The sequence below is a fragment of the Pseudopipra pipra genome, chromosome Z, assembly GCF_036250125.1.
Source record: "Pseudopipra pipra isolate bDixPip1 chromosome Z, bDixPip1.hap1, whole genome shotgun sequence".
NCBI classification, from domain to species: Eukaryota; Metazoa; Chordata; class Aves; order Passeriformes; family Pipridae; genus Pseudopipra; species Pseudopipra pipra.
In genome coordinates, this window is record NC_087581.1 from 20,259,484 (window position 1) to 20,276,676 (window position 17,193).

Genomic DNA, 17,193 nt, shown 5'->3' on the forward strand with positions numbered 1-17,193 from the left:
CAGCTGCAGGTTGTTCATGCCTTGCACTGGCAGATCCTTTGGTGCTCATGTTGCTGTTACAGTTGCTCTGTTTCCCTCCCCACACCTCTTTGCATAGTGGTGAGGGTGATCATCCTCTCACAACAGTAACAAGTACCCGGGTATTCCCCCCTGCTTTTTGTCAGGTCTAGGGCTGGGATATACTGTGCTGTGCCAGCTGCTCGTGGCATAATTCCTAGATACACTGGCTTTTGGAAGATGCCCAAAAGTCAAGGCTTCTGGAAACCCTTGGCTGTGCAGGAGGATGTGAGGAGAAGTGGTACATAATCTAGGTGCTGGTGCATACTTGGGAAAAAATTGAGAAAGTCATGAGTTTATTATGGTCTGCAGCTACCTAGACTGCATGACAAATATGGTCTTGTAGCTACACACAAGTAAAACTAGAGGTGATAAATAAGTAATTTTTACTGTCTGATGACACCTTTGCATGATGCTTCCCAGTACTGGAATACCTTTTCCACACACAACAGCAAACATCACAGAAGTTAGGTAATTAGCTGTGTAAGAGGTCTAGTTGGGAATCTGAGTGGTGGTTTCCAGAGCATATGCATGCACATGCACAGATATTTCCTCTCCTTCCCATAACCTTGTGTCTAATTGCTAGGCTCAAGCAAAATATACATTTCCTTGAAAAGCAATTTCATGCCTTTTTTATTTTAACAGGCATACAACGTCTAAATTTACACTATAAAAAAAGAACTGATTTTAAGTAAGTGGCCACCACAGTATGTGACAATCTGGTTTTGTTTTCTTTCTGCTTGCATTTACATTTGGAAAAAATTTCCATATTTCATTTCATCTGAAAAACAGCCAAGTGGTACATTTCTCCTTCTCATTGGATGCAGACTTTTTGTGCTCTTCACTTTGCCAGTTGACACAAACCAAAACCCTTTAATTATTGAAAAATCTTGAAATTATGTAATATTGAAAGCATCATTTTGAGTTGTAGCTTTGTTTCAGAAGGTGTGAACAAAACAGCACAATTCTTAATATTATCCTAAAATACACTGAGCTGGTTCATGCTGTGTGAGTATTGAGGAAGCAGAGTCCTTGAGCATTCCTGTTAAGACTTCTCTGTGCTATGTCCAAAAGCTTTCTGCATCACCACTTTTGAGTTCTCACTTCAGGTAGTAATACTGCATTCTCAGAGAAGGAGTTTGTGAGAACCTCTGGTTCTGTAACAACAGTCCATGTAGAAATGAGTTGGGGATTAGTAAAGGTGCAACATATGCAAGCAAAACTGCAGGTGGGATCTGAGGGTAATAATGCCTGTCCTGGTGACCTGAGCAAAGCTGATGTGCCACAGAAGGTCACTGGTGTTTATGAAAATGGGCTGGATGTCTTGGAGGCTGCCTGAAGGTAAGTGGCTCAAACTGACAGGCTCCTGGGTGTTCAAGTTTTTCTACTCTACCCTGCCTGTGCACACACGAGTGAGGAAAGTGGCTTGTTCCCTGGGCACAACTAGCTTCTGACCAGGGGTTTTCTGGAGAACTGTCACACAGTTACAACTTCTAACTGAGCACTTTCCTTCGTTCCTCACTCCCTGGCACTTGAACTGAGACCAGAGTTTGAACTCCATCCCTGGGTGCTCCTTGGCTGTTTTACTTCCTGTGGCAACATTCCATGTCCATATTCTACCTGACTTATTAAACCTCTGTAAGTCTAACTTACAGAGTTAGACTTATGCAAAGCAAGGCCAAATAACTTATGCAAAGCAAGGCCAAATCATCTTGCTTTTTCCTACCGATGCTGTGAATTCCCTGTCACTTGAAAGCACTAAATCAGAATTAGCATCTCTTTGAAGAGGCCTCCTGCCAAAAAGAACACTTGAAGGCAGGAATTACTGGTTGAAGATTTCAGGTCAGTAAATCAGATTAGCCTTCTCTGATTTCAGAATGTGTGTTTGATGGATAAACCTTACTCTAAATGCATGGATAGTTTTAGAGTGACAGTTCTTTTCATGCAGTAACATCTGCACATTGCTTTGCTATTAGCCTGTGTAATGTTTGCCAGCAACACAGCAGGGAAGTTCAAGCCTTTCTGGTGACGAATTTTTCATCCAAAGAGCCAAGGCACACATCCCAAGGCTCTGAGGTGCTCTCACTGATTGGAAAGTCCATTACAGAGCTCTGCTGTTTTCTTTAGTGCAGAAGCTAGATTTATTTGTGATAGCAGTGCTGGCTGGCATTAACAGACCTGCACAGAGCAGTGAATTAATGACATTCCCCACCCAGTGAGTGCTTGTTGCTATCACAGACATGCTGACGTACGGTACAGCCACTCATATTCTTGCACTATGCCCGTATGTCACCTGCACTAGTCTCTCTTTGCAAAACAGTTTCATTTTTAAATTAAACCTCAGATGCTCCTTCATGTTTTGAGTTGATTTTGCTGATGTGGAAATTAAGCAAAGCCTGATTAGTCAGCTTCTTGCAATTGTATAAGAAGTCTGGAACAGAAATACAAGATGATTGCAGTTCTGCTGAATTCTCACTGTGCTGTGATCCATGTGTTCCCACGTCTTAACCACATGCTTCAGGAAGCTGACTGTGATTCAGTTAAAAACACGAGTGGTTTCCCCTTGCCTTTTGGCTGGCCACACTACTTTCCTGTCTGTTGTTCAGTTCTTAAGCCTATCTCTGCAGTCCTGCCTCTGGGGAAAGGAAAAGGTGTGCTGAGCGTCCAGCCCCACTCCTGATTTGAGGAGTCCTTACCTGAGGCTGGGGCTTTTGCTACTCCTACGAAGCAGGAGCATCAGCCACATCAGTGCTTGAACTGTGCTGGGGTCCTCTTGGATACCTGCAAACTGGTGTCCTTTGCAGCTTAGTAACCATCTGGTTGACAGAATTAATCCGATAAGAGTGGTAAATACCCTGTCTCTAACGGAGTATATGCAGCTGTTAGAGCACCATTAAAAACAAAGCACACTGTCTGTTTTTTATTAACTGTACCCCTGTGGTAACTGGTTTCTTCGGTCCCCAGTATCATACCAAATTGTGAAATGCTGACTCATCCTATGATCCACTTGGTAGGGCATCACCTTTCCACACATGAGGAAAGAGGAAGGGGATTTACATCCTGCAATCCATCCGTTTCCTTGGTAGGTGTTGCTAATTATCTATATATATATATAATATCTATATATATGTACTCATATGCAGGTTAATAGCTTTTACTTGCACTGAATTCCTTAAGTAGGGGCAGTTAAGACTAGAAACAAAGTTTAAAATAGTTATCTTTTAGAATGCATTAGACACACAGAGGACACAAAGTGGACAAGGTGAGGGAGTCTTTCCACGGAGACCTTCCTTGCTTCATTGGTGGCTTTGCAATAGTAATTCCTATCAGAATTTGGCTTTGTAAATTCCTATTGTCACATTGGACGTTGGGAAATCCTAAGCTCCTGCTTAGTACTGCACACGGTTAGAGGCGACTGATGCTGGAAAAGGTATTTCTGAAGCATTGGGAAAGGTCTCGGCTCCTGTTTAGAAAGCACGGCCTTCCAGCTGTCCACTGAGGAAACATGGCTTTTCCACGCAGGCGCGGGCAGTGGGATGCGGCACAGCAGTTCGAATCCGGGGTTAGTGCACCACGGCGTTAAACTTCAGTTTGATGCTTGGTCTTTTAAGATCCTCATATTCAAATGCCTCGTTCACTGAATTTATTAAATTCCAGCTACCCAGAACCAGGTGTTATATGAGCAGGCAGGTGATCCCGGCAGTGTCGTTGGGAGCCGGCCAGCCTGCCGAGGGTGGCCGTGCAGGTACCCACCTCACATGTCGCCGCTGCCACCACCCCTGCCGGCCCGGGGAGCGGGGCAGCGGAGCTCACACACGGGCTGACGACAGCGGAAGCCGCGCGGCGGAGCCGGGCCGGGCAGAGGCGGTGCCGGGCCGGGCAGAGGCGGTGCCGCCCCGCCTGCGGCTCCCCGCGCTCGGCTGCCCAGCCCAGGACAGGACATCCCAGCCGTGCCCCTTCCGCATGCGGGAGCAGCGAGGGAGCTGGGTCACCCCGCACCGCCAGCATGTCCGCCCGCTGCTGCGCCGGCCAGGTAGGGGCTGGGGGCGCGGGGAGCCGGGCAGGTGTGCGGGGCGGGGGGCTCAGCGAGGGCAGCATCCCGCGGCGAACAGCGCTGCGGGCCCGCCCGCGGGTTCCGCGACCCTGGCGCGGCCCGAGGACCCGGGTCAGCGCCCGGCGGGGCCCGAGGGCTGGCCGCTCACCCAGAGAGTCGGGGCGGGGAAGGGCTGAGGGTCCGTCCCTGCGCTGCCCCCGGGCCGCGGCTCTCGGCGGTCCCCGCAGCCACCCTGCGAGCAGGGCTGCCGGGGGCCATTGGCGCGGGAGGGGAGCAGCAGCCCTGGCTGCGAGCGCGAGTGCCCGTCCAGGCTCGCCAAGTGCTCCAAGTGACGTTTCATCTGTTTCCCTGGGTGAATTCGCCTCGTATTTCGGAAGAGAAGCTGGACGCAGCACGTCCCCCCGAGGTGTGGGCGGACAGCTGGGAGCCACTGGGCTCGCCGGCGTCCGCACCAGGGCAGCGGCATGCGGGTGGAGGCGCCGACATGGAAAGGGACCTTCCCAAAGCCCTGCACGGCAAGGAGGAATTCCTAAAGGGGCGACAGATCGCTTAGACCTACGAGAGTCGGTTGGGTAATTGTCACTGGTTCCACGTGGTGGGGAGATGAAACCCCATGACATAAGGATTGGAATGGTCTTAACTTCTCTCCTAGCCCCAGGCTTCCTGGCAGTCCTCAAACCCTTTCACAAACTCCTTTAAATTTGGCTTGTGAAAAGATTCGGCATGTTCAGGTGCTGGCAGAGAAAGTGAGAGATGAAAGCAAGTGGTAATGGAGGGCAGGGCAGGACCTACACTGGTCAGCATCCGTGGGGTGGGGGTTCAGTGCTCCATATGTTACCACAGTGCACCTGTTTTCCTACTTAAATTAGTTCCATGGACAAAGGACCATGGCTTGGAGGAGATGGGTGATTGTGAGGCCCTTTCCACATCTCATCCTTGGTTGCACTCAAGGGAAGGACTCCTGTTTCTAACAGTGTCTCTCTGGTGTGATGTTAAACATCTTCTCCAGGTACTTTATTTGTGCTTCATTTTCCCAAATTTCCTTTTCTTCAATAGAAACTCCTTATCACTTTTCCTGTCTGCAACAGACTAACCAGTGAACTTGTTCCTGTTGTTTTACGTATTTAAACACCTAATTCTATTCATGTTGCTATTGCTTTGCTCACCCTGCCCACCCTCAGCATCTGATTATTCTCTTGGTTCTGTATGAACCACCTGGAAAAAAAAAATCTTATATCTTTCCTGAAGATTGAAATCCCAAGCTAGATTTGGTCGTCTGTCTATGGTTCTTTCAATCTTCAGCGGGATGGTAGGAGTACTTAGCTTGTTTTCAATTGCATGTTCTCTGGGACCTGCCCCATGCCTCTCCAAACAGCACTGGGTGGTTGTGGGGGAGAGTAGTAACTTTACTTGCTAATATTCCTCTTGAAGCAGGGGCCTCCCTGCCTGCTGTTTCACATCCATTTTGGCAGCATGTGAAACAAGTTGTGGAGCAGCTCAGTGAAGTGCTGTTAGTAGGTAACGTTACTGCCGTGGTTCACGGCTGTTGTGTTTTCATTGCTTTTTTTGATGTAGCTCCTGGAGAAGTAATTTAATACCAAGAGGATGAAACTGTTGTCATGCTCAGTGGGGAATGGCATAGCTTTACTGTGCCCGACCTCTGTGACATTCTTAAAGCCTCTGTCCCTACCCCACACAGTAATCTCTGGTAGTAATGTGTTTTATTGGCACTGATGTGTCACTTTGGAGCCAGTAAATAAACTGAACTCCTTAATGTTGTTGCAGACGAGGCAAAAGCCCTGAAGTGGATGCAGTCATAGTGCCAAAAATCCCTGGGAAGATGTACTCTAAAAAAAATAAGCACTTACTATTGATGTAGACTTACCTATGGTAAATATGGCATATTACTGGAGTTTCACCAGCAAACATAGTGTAGAGAACCTTTTTATAGGCTAAGGTGATAAACGGCATAAACTATGTTTCAATAGCATGCAGTATTACATTTTAAAAATGAAAAATGGTCTTTGCTTTTGTTACTTGATTTATTCCAACCTTGATGAGGGGATGTTTGTTTAACATGATTAATACACAAGAAAACCAAAAGGAATAGAAGTTCTTCTTTCTGTCTCAACCAAGCTCTCTCAAGTGTTTTGTGGGTACTGTTAATGAAGCTGGAAAATCAAGAAGGAATTTGGCCTCTCCCTCAGTGTTTCCCTAAAGATGACGTTAACTCTGTCTCTAGAAACAGAGGAGAATTGCTTGAGAAAAGATAGAACTTTATACAAGTTCTGAAAAACAACACTGATATTGGGTCCCTGCTTTTTTTCTAAAATATACTAGTTTAATGGGTTTGATATCCTGTAGTGTGAGGATCTTTTGTGGGAAGTATTTTTGCCCTTTATACACCTTGTGTATGCCTCTCTCTTTCTGTGGATCTGCTTTCCTAGAACTGCCTGAGAACTTTGGCATTGTCTTTCTGAGCTGTTTAAGTATAGTTATCTTAGGTGGATGTCTGTAGCTGATATCAGAGTTTTGTTGTGAGTTAACATGACTTGGCTATTTGTTTTTGCTCCATTCGTATACCAGCAAATTTTCCTGATGAAGAGAAGACAGTGAGTGGTTAGTACTTTTAGTTTTGGGTCAAACTGTGGTAACTATCTAGTTGAAGGTGCCTGTCAGAATAAATGCATTCAGGTTTTGCAGCCCAGATTCCTGTTGTTAAAGGATATAGCAGCAAGCTGCCAGACTTCAGTGTACTTTGGTTATGCTGATTTTGCAGTCAAAAATTATTTAAAATAATCTTGCCAAATTTAAAATATCATTGCCAAATAGACCCTGGGAACTTTCTTTGAAGGAACTTGGCCATTTATAAACTTTAATTTCTGCAGTTGTTTTTTATTGGGCAATGTACAATCTTGTTTTGAAGACAGTTGTGATTTTTAGGTTTCTGAGCTCTAATAAGCTTACTTAATGTTTCTTTTGCTACTGTTTCATTGGTAGACCTATTTTGAGAATGCAGTGAGAATACAGTTTGGCTTGGGCCTCCACAATACTTTTGATTACATAAAAACATCTGCTTCAATTGACAGGAAACAGGATTTTACATTTGGCTTTTCTTCAGTAGTTATTCTCAGGAGAATGAAGTTGAGATCATGGTTAAAGAAAGCAGCTGTTGCAGAAAATCTTTATTACAATGAATATGTTTTTTCCAGAGTTAAATAAATGTAATTGAGATCGTTAACATTCATTTTGGGGGGACAGTATGTTGTAGCTGGGTTGTTCAAGAAGATGGATTTTTCAATTAGAACTGGTAGCTATTAAAGCTCATGAAGCTATTTTTGTAGATCTGTTAAATCTTGAGTGATGTCCTTAATACTCTTCTGCACTTAGAAATCATATCATGTAGTAAATACAGTGAGATGTGCCACAAGTTAGAGTATCAGATTTTAATTTTATACCCAGACCTCTAATTATGATTTTTTTTTTTAAAGAGGGAGGGGAAAAAAAGGCACATCTATATTTATAAGACTGACCTCATGACTTCTGGGGCCCATAGCTTTTGGGACAAGGGAGGGAGGCCCCTGTGCCCTCTGGGCTGCCTGCCTCTCTGGCACTGCCTGTTTGCATCTTAATGTTGAGAAGGGAGCTTGCAGTACTGTCCCCATGGTCTCCTTTTTTTATTATATGGTGAAAAGGATGGTTCTGTCACCCTCATCCAGGTTTGTGTGTCCTCTGAGGTTGCTGGAGCATTGTGGGGAGTATGCGTAGTGTGATGTGCTGCAGTGCTGTGGGATGATGATGGTGGTGTTCCTGGCTTTCCTTCACATGGTGCTCCCCAAAACACATCTCTTCTGCAAATGGTCTTCCTGGGTGAGAGGGGTTTGTTTAATGTGTTTAACCTGAATATTCATCTGTGGGTATTTCCACACCCTGCCACTGCTATTATTAATCATGACAGAAGATGAAACTAGCTGTCTGAGGTCAGATGTAGAATACTGTAGTGTACTCCACTTAAATGCACTTAGGAAAAGCAGACTGGGGAAGATCTATTTTCTCTGATCGCAGAAACATGGAGTTTCTGCTTTAAACGAATGGTTTCCTGAATAACTGAATTAGCAAAACCTGTTTTTCTGCAACTTTGTCCACTGAGGTTGGTACCTCGTGTTGATTCCCTTTCTGATAAATACTGAACTCATGTTTAAGCCTTTTTCTTCCTAAGGGTTGAGAGATCATTTTTCTCTGCTAAAACTTTTGCTTCTTTTCAAGGAAACTATAAGAACATATCTTTGAGGCCCAATTGGCCTGCCATAGCTGGATAAAATTTGCTGCTGGATTCAAAAGTGATCAGAAAGGGAGGGAAAAGTGACCAAAAGACAGTGGGGTTCTGTAACTGTTGTATCATTTGCCACTGCATCACTAGGTTGGTGAAGTGCTAAGGCCTGAAAACAGGCCCTGAGCCAGAGTCGACCTCTAGATGAACCTTCCAACCTCATCATCATCATGGCTGGGCTTCACAAATGAAGATTTGGGAAGGGCTCTACCCACGTTTGTCACAAGCGCGTTGGTGGCTAAAAAGGCCAATACGAGACAGACATGTCCGGTTGCAAAAGGCACAGCAGAAAGACTCCTTAGGTGGTATATTCTGCAGGACACGATTCTTTCTGCGTTGTCTTTTCTCCTCGAGAGTGATCCTGTGTGTGTTCTCAAAGGCATCAGCAGCGTTATAGATGGTGTGTCTCCAGGCCTCTCGATTGGAGACCAGAGTAGACCAGTTATGATGATCAGTATGGCCAAGGCTGAGATGTTGTTTCAGGGAGTCCTTGTATCTTCTCTTTGGGGCTCCTCTCTTGCAGCAGCCAGTGGCAAGTTCACCATAAAGCAAGACCTTCCAACCTAATGTTATTATTTAGCCACGTATCTGCTTATTAGCCAAAATTCTGTATAATCATTAGTAAAATACATAGTATGATAAGACTACACCTGTGTAAACATGTATGCTTGTTAGTAAGATATACTGGTATCTGCTTATTAGTGAAGATTTGTATCTGTTCATTAATGAGATATGAATGTATCTGTCTTTCTGTATTTAGAGACTGGTCAAGGCCATGGAAGTAGACAGCTGGCTTTGTTTGACAGTAGGTGGTCCAAATTTAAGATATAAATGTATCCATCGTTCTGTATTTAGAAACTAGTCAAGGCTGTGGATGTAGACAGTTGGCCCCATTCAACAGTAGTTGGTCCACATTGACTCCCTTGATTTTCCTCTGAGCCCTGGCCAGGCTTTAGGTGAAACCGAAGGAGAAAAGAGAGCCAGATATTTACCTCACTAAATAAGTGATGTAAGCTTGTTTGTTTAACAATTTAGAAGCGGGACCCTTTCACAGCAAAGATGGAGCCCTCACCTACGAGTGGACGCACTACATATGATTTCCCAGTTACCGGGAGTGGTTCTCCAGCCCTTCGCTGTGATTGGGTGTTCCCAGCTGATGTGCGGGTCTGGATGATGATGGTGATGTATTAGGGTAACTGGTGATGTATTTTTCTTAATCACTGTAGACACTCCTTGTAGTAATGATTAGGTGCATTGCTAAGCTTATCCTTTTGTAATTCTTTGCTATTTTCCACTATAGTAAATTTATGCACTTGTTTTTTAACGTTGGGTCTCTGTTTCTTGTGCCGACATTCGTCCACTGGCAAAACAGTTGGAAACCTTTCCCTGTCACTGTATAAGAGGTAGAAGATAGTCTTTCTCATTCCAGCTTATTTTCTGCAGAAGGACCTAAATACAACTGCTGCTTTTATTTTAATTTTTGCAAGTGTAGGTATTCCAGGGTATGTTTTTCCCATAATCGAGACTTTCATTACAGTGGATGCACTCACAGTTGTGGGTGCAAGACATACTTATTTCAGGGAAGTAACTGAATGAAAGCCTGAGCTATGACTACAGTGTAAGCTGAAGGTCTCATCTGGAGTTAGTGACTGCTGTGATCCCAAACATGTGCTGATGCTGGATGGTGTTCTCAGCTTAGCCATGTGAATATGCTTGGACCTTAGGTCACTTCCAGTGTTCTTCTCAAGGACTGAAGTCAGTGGTGCTTCCACTTCTTTCTCAATGGTGCTTCCACTTCTTTCTTAAGTGTGCAGGCCCTGATATGTTTTGTAATGTTAAATGCTTAGCTGCCTAGATTTTTAGGCAGTGATCAACCATTCTACTGACTGAATTTAACCTGCTGCTTTGTTCAGGTCACCCAAGAGACAGGCTTCAGCATCAGCATGTGCTACAGCATGAGGCAGTGAGGGACTGAGCCAGCCAGAGCTGTGGGGTACACTGTAATGTGTGTCTGTGATGGCATGTTGTGGGGAAGGCAGGTCTATGCCTGTTCTGAAGGGAGTCTTACATACCAGCAATGTCATCATCATTTAGCGATTGAATCTTCCAGCAGTTAGAGATGGTGTGTGCTGAAGTGTTTAAACATATTAATGTTAACAGTCTGAAAATGTAGAGTTTTGCTCTTCCTTCTGTCCAGTAGGACTAATCCAAAATGCAAGGACATGTAAGCTCTGGTACTGAGTTTTGACAGGAACTGTTCTTAATGCAGGGAGAAATAGTGAATGTTTTGTACCAATGTATTGGCTTTTGTCACTTTTTACGAAGTGTTAATGTCTTTTTTTTTTAACTCCCTGCCCTAAAGTCTTCTTGGACTCAGCACTGAAACCATCTTTTAAAGACACAACATGTTTTTGGAACAGCTCAGAGCTGTCTGTTCATTCAGAAGTGAAGCAGCTGTTCCAGCTATACACTTTTGAGTCAATGCACATGAAAATTTCGTTTAGCTGCTTTTTCACTGCAGTGGTACATGGACTTAGGCAGTTACTGCCCTGCGTTTTGTTCTCTGTACCTGGTGATGCACCACATTGTATCTATGTGTGCTGTTCTTCCTCTAGAGTCCTGGTCTTGAACGTCAGAGCTAACCTGGAGAAAATCTGCCCTTGGTATGAAGTGATGGCCCCAAATGTCAGACTTTGCCATTGCTGCTATGTCTTTCATGTTCCGGTTGCTCTGTTAGTAGCTCCTCTGCCATGAAAGTGAGAGAAGTGACTGCAACATTAGTTTAAACTACCTGCCGATGAGAAAACTGAAATATGAAATTATAGGATAGGACAGCTGAACCTGTCACTCAGTGGAGTGTGCTCTCAGTGAAGAATGTCAAGGGATCAATGCAAAGAATCTTCATGTTCAGGTCTGTTTGTATCAGTGGCCTGAGAGTGCATTTAAAATTGCTCCCAAAAGCACACAGGCGTGATGGAAGGGCTGGTGGAGCAGAGGCTGCTGTTGAAGGTGATGTAACCCAGACGGCATGACCCCAGTGTAAATAAAATGTACCTCTGTAAGTACAGCCATCTAGCTGGTTGTCTGCACAAGGTGTGGGTGGAGGGCAGGCAGCTCCCACAGCGTGGAGCGTAGCTGCATGCTGGGGGGGAGGAGTGAGGTTGCTTGCTGGACTTTGCAGTCGAGCTGACACGATTTTTTAGGAGGGACTGGGCAAATTTGAAGGGATGCAGAAAGAAAACCCTCAGCAACTTAGGTGCTGGGAGAAGTCCTAAAGCCTTCAAATGAGAGAAAGGGTAAATGTTTTGGATTTTTGTGTTGATTAGCAGAGAGAAAAGACGAGGTAATTGAAGCCAATGAAAAAAGCCTCATCAAGAACCAGTGCTTGGAGAACTGTAGCAGACAAATTAGAAGGTGGGGGTTTTTTTCTGTTTTCAGTGGCAGATGTGAGTAACCAGAGGGACAGACAGTCTGCCTCGTACTGCTGTCAAATCCAGATGGTCTATGCTAATGGAAAATAGCTATACTACTAAGGAGCTGGATGATGTGATACTCTGTGTGGCTCAGGTCAGACCAAACAATTGTCTTGATTTTTCCAAAATTATCAGGAGAAGAGCAGTTAGGCAGACTTGAGTGTAGACATTTTGCAGTGACATTATTTTCCAATGCTGAGCTGAGTCACCACTTAGTAATGTTTGAGCACAGAGACAGAAGCTAATCGTTCTCAGTTACAGCTTAACTTCAGCTCTGCCAGTGCCTGGCTCAGCCACATTTTAGCTCTTTAGCCCTCCTCTACCTGTCCTAGATGCTGCTTTATTGCCTAGGTTTTGAGGTGCTTGGTGCTTATGATGGTTCTACCCTGTAGTGCAAGGCACAAGCCCTTTGCTTTGGAAACTCACCTCAAGACAGGAAACCCTCACTCAAAAACATTGTTCTGGCAACATCTGGGCCGGCATGACTTTCCTCTGAAGTCTGTTTTAATTTTGCACAATTTGCAGTGTGAGACATGCTCTTTAAAATAGGTCATCAGTTGATTCACTGGTATGTTGGTCACAAAATCTCTTGGCTTAAGTCACATGGTTTGTCTGAATATTAAATAAGAAGCAGTGAAAAGCCAGTTAAGTCAGACAAAATAAGGCCTCTTTGGTGAATTTAGTTACTTCTGAGGGACAAACCACTGTGTAATCATGTGACTAGTTGAAGAAGCCTATGGAAAATGCATATGCATAATAGCAGTGGGTTTTCAATAATAGTCTTAGACCATCTCCTACCACTTGGGACACCTGGCATCAGACATCTCTTGTTTTCATGAACCAGTGCACTAACAAAATTCTAGACAGTCTTTCCTGAAAGCAGAAGCCCAAGCAATGACAAGTGTGTAGCCTGTTCAGGATATCATTCATGCAGGGCCGGCTGCTTTGCCTGTCCAGCCTCCTTGGATGCTGCGGGTAGCTGTGAGAGTAGATGTTTGGGTGTTTTTGATAAACACTGTTAACAGCTCAGTGACTGCATTATCTGCAAATCTTATGGTCCAGATAATGCTGGTAGTCAAGTAGTGAAGCACTGCATGAAAAACTAAACTGCCCCCATGAAAAGAAGCTTCAGCAAGGCACATTCCTATGCTCTGTGGACAGGCTGGAAGGCATGCAGTCTTCTTGATGCTCTGGCCAGGCTGTCAGTTAGGAGGGAAGAAATAAAAAGCTGCTTCATTTCATTAAAGTGTGAAGGTTTTTTCCTCCTTGTGCTCTTATCCCTTTGATTTTTACCATTTCTACTGAAATCTCCTGAAAGGAAGTGCTTTATTGTGATAAGTAATGGTTTGTATAATTTAAAAATACCATAGGCTATTTTGGGCTATGATCCTGAAACTCTTCACTTTGTTTTAATGATTAAGCAAAGTATTTTTTAAGACCTTTGAGATCTTTTTGGAAACATAAGTGGAAAATACCTTCTTAAAATGTCACTATCTCTACAAAAGCAACAGGCAGGGCATGTTCACTTACTTCTCACTCTTGTATCTGAACAGTTACATGTGCTTAACACTACTTTCATACCTTGTTCCGCTGATTTATCAGATTGGATCACAGCTTGCAGAAAAGACTTGAGTGTGTGGCAGATGTTAAGGGTATATTGGTGGAATATTCAGTGTAGGGAACCAACAGTTTGTGTGCAAGTTGGTAAGCCTGCTTTGACCCTGTTTTGTTAAACTGTCTAACTCTTGTTAACCACGGGTTCTCCCCAGGCTGTTGGACGATGGGAGTGTGCAATATGTCCAGGCCTGCCTGTACTTGGAAGAGTGGTTTGCACGAACTAGGGCTGTTACATGTCTGCTTACTTCTGCTCCTCTCTGTGTGGATGTAAAAGTTATAGTTCCTCTGCATTGGCATGAACCCACTGCACTCCAATCGAATGAGGCAATAGGAAAATGCCACTGAAACTTCTGTTCAGAGAGGGGTGAAAGCGTTCAAGACAGCTGCAAAACATTCACCCGTACTTTTCCCCTGCCCGTGCACTGTGCCCTCACATGAAATCATGAAATAGTAGAACCATTGCTGCTGTTGTATCAGCAGCTGAAAAGGATTGATATGTATTTTTTTCATTTTCCTTACGCCTTTTTTTTTTTTTTTTTTTTTAGCCAGTAGATTGCTTTATTTAGTCACCCCCACCACGAGATAGGACTGTCAGGTCTAGTGAGGTGTTGGTGTGCAGTAGGAATGAGTGAGTGGCTGGCAGACGAGAGGGGAGGTAGGGGCTGTTAAGCCAGCCTGGCTACCAGAAGAAATGTCTGTGAAACTGTGCTTTGAATATTTTTTAACAGAAAAATTCCCCACACAGCTTTCCACAGCTGCTGTTGTGAAACCAGTCAAGTCAGCCGTCATCCAGGCAGTTCAAATCCTGGAGCAGTCTGTTTTCAAGTATACTAGGATTTCAAGTTTTGGGATCTCAGGCAAGCTGGCACCATACCTTCCTTGAGCTCCTAAAGTGTAGCACTGAACAAAGCAGGTGGCTGGTCTATGGTGTGGAGACCTGGAGCCGTGGGAGGTTAGTGTGAGGGGGCTGGCTGGTGGTAAGGATTTGTGGAAAGCATAAATATTTGTGTAGTGTTTGTAATTATTGTCAGACTGTGATGTTCACCTGGTGAGGAGATGTAAAGATAGAGGGGCAACTGGGGTGGCTTGTGCTTGTTGCCTGACTTGTGGGAGCCTTTGGACGAGACGGACTTGAAGCCAGAACCTGCTGCAGCATGACAAACTCCTGCCAGAGAAGCCTGGCTTTCAGATGCCATTGCACTGGGCTTTTGAAGACCCTGGTCTTGGGAGGATCAGAGGACTTCAAAGGAGCTGTATGGACGTGGATTTTCAAGGCCTGCCAGCTGGCAGTGGTTACAGACCTTTGACTGTTTTTTGGGTTGTCTCTGTCCTAAAAACTGCACATCATCTTGCTTCTGCAGAACACATTCATTGGAGGAGTTTTTATTTAATGATAAGCTAAATCTGTAAAAAATTTTACATTACTTGCTTTTTTTTCACAGCCTGTTTTTTTTAACATGAGAATTTGTTACTGTCTTAAAGTGCTTCAAGTGCTGAAGTGGATTTTGAGCCCCTGGGCAAGACCATTGCTGCAGTCAAAAGGCAGAGGTGAAGTGAGATGGGCCATACCTGCAGTAAAGCATCAGAGGATCTGTGTAGCTTAGCTGTACATTGACTGCAACTTTTTAATAGAGAACTCTTTGTATATGGGGGCTTTGAAGTCTCTCACCCAAAGATAACATCTTTGAAATCTCTTTGGTCAGTAGGATGTGGCCAGCATTTTACTCTTTGGGACAGAGACTGTTCTCATTTATTTTTGGATAACACCTAATTCATCTTGGCCTAGTCTAGAATGTATTTAGTTACAACCAGAGTTTAAAAAAGAAAAAGAAAAAAAAAGCCTCACAAAAAACCCAAACCACCAAATTTGGGACTGTGGCTGAATAATGTAACCAACTTACTATGGTTTCCATGGCTACTTAGACTGTTTAAAGAGGTGCATCTGGAAAAAGATGAACACACTGGTATTTTTGACCAAAATTTGCAACTTATAGGGTATGTGCTCAGTATTAGAAACTATCATTAAAGTCTAAGTAACGTGGAACAGTACATAAATGAGCTATATATTCTATTTAAGCATTTGTTGTTCTAAGTAGCAGCTCCAGGGACCCAGAAGTAGAATAGCAGACATGTTGCTGGATGTAGATGAGATATTACTGACACAGCTCTCTAGCACCTGGTGTAGGAAAATGTTGTTCCCTTTACAAATGCCAAAGCTGCATTTACTTCTATACTGTAGTTTTTGATGTTATGGTAAGGCCAGCAGTTGAAGTTCATTGTGGAGACTTTGGATATGACTGATATCAAATCCTTTCAGGTTCAAAGGACCTTTAGTCTTTACCTTCCCCCCCCCCCCTTAAATCTGAAGTGGGTGGATTGTACCTTTCTAGTATGCATTTGTTTTTAATCGTTATTATTCCATTTGCTTGTTGAATTGGTAATTTGACGTAGCTTCCTTATTTTCCAGGCTCGTGTTGATGCTGTAAAAGGTAACAATTTCAATACATGTAAAAAATAAAATTGATATTTAGCCCACCACTGCCTTCTATTTTGAAAGCATACTTGCACTGTGTACTTTTGCACATAGTATTTTTAATTTCTGGCTTTGGTGCCAACATGAGCCCATGCTGTTTATTCCCCACAGCTGGAGCTTTGTGTTTTGGGGAGGATTTCTGTTTCGCAGCAGCAGCAGTTTTAGCAGCTGTGTGCTTTGAGGCCCCTTCTCTGGCATGTTATCCGGCAGTGAAGTGAGAGAAGAGCAGTGTGGGAGCAGGGTTGGACTCCCACCATTTTATGTCTTCTGCCAGCTGAAGACATTGCTGAACAAGGGAAGGACCTGTCTGCCACCCCCTTTCTGTGGGGCTGAAGGCAGGAAGCCCGAGATGGAGTGTTGCAGAGGTAGTCATGGCAAGGAAATGATAAACTGGGAATCAGTCTTTTAAAGACACTTCATCAAAACAATTTGGGGCTCTTGGATCAGTCAATCTGGTTGTGGAGTTATATCAGATATGTGTGTCTGCAAACACACACATGAAACCCCCTCCTCCTTATCAGACAAGTCATTGTTGCTGGAAGAGAAAGTGTCCTGGGGGGAAAATAGCATGTGGTGGTTTGGAACCTGATGGCACATACAAGCCAGTGAAGTTTGCCTGGATGACACAAAGGTGGCACTTGTGCATTTTGCGTCCCTTGGCAAGAATCCACCTTGTACAACTGCTTACTGACAGCAGAAGGTCCTCTGAATGTTCCCATGGCCCCCCCAGAGGCTCAGGAAACACTGGGAAAAAGCAGCCTTGGTGTGCTCGAGCCCCAGGCACCATACCTAGCCACAGGGAGTCCCTTGAAATTGGGAGTACAGCAGGGTGAGGTTGCTCTGGGTTGGCAGCAGAGAGGTTCCCTGCTCATGGCTGCCTATTGGTGTCTAAAAACCCTCCTGTGGTCATGGCTGGTGGGTTAAGCACAGAAACCATATGAAGCTGCTGCCTATTGCAAGGAAGAGCCTGGCCAAGGACAGTGCTGCCTAATGTATAAAAATAAGGCTTACATTTATATTTTTATATATCACTTTTTAAAATTAGAAGGCAGGGAAGGTGAGTCCAGCTTCTTTGAAAGTTAATGATACTGTTGACAGCAATAAAGTAATGAGCATCAAGCTAAATTCC

The 17,193-nt window shown here is 44.3% G+C and overlaps 1 protein-coding gene across 1 annotated transcript in view; it reads left to right on the forward strand.

The window, feature by feature from the left end:
* Positions 1-3,759: 3,759 nt before the first annotated feature.
* SERINC5 (serine incorporator 5) overlaps positions 3,760-17,193 on the forward strand; it is a 43,046-nt gene continuing 29,612 nt past the window's right edge. The window contains exon 1 of the mRNA XM_064640915.1: positions 3,760-4,090. Coding sequence (XP_064496985.1) covers positions 4,064-4,090 — 27 coding nt within the window. The 5' untranslated portion in view covers positions 3,760-4,063. The remainder of the gene's footprint in view (positions 4,091-17,193) is intronic.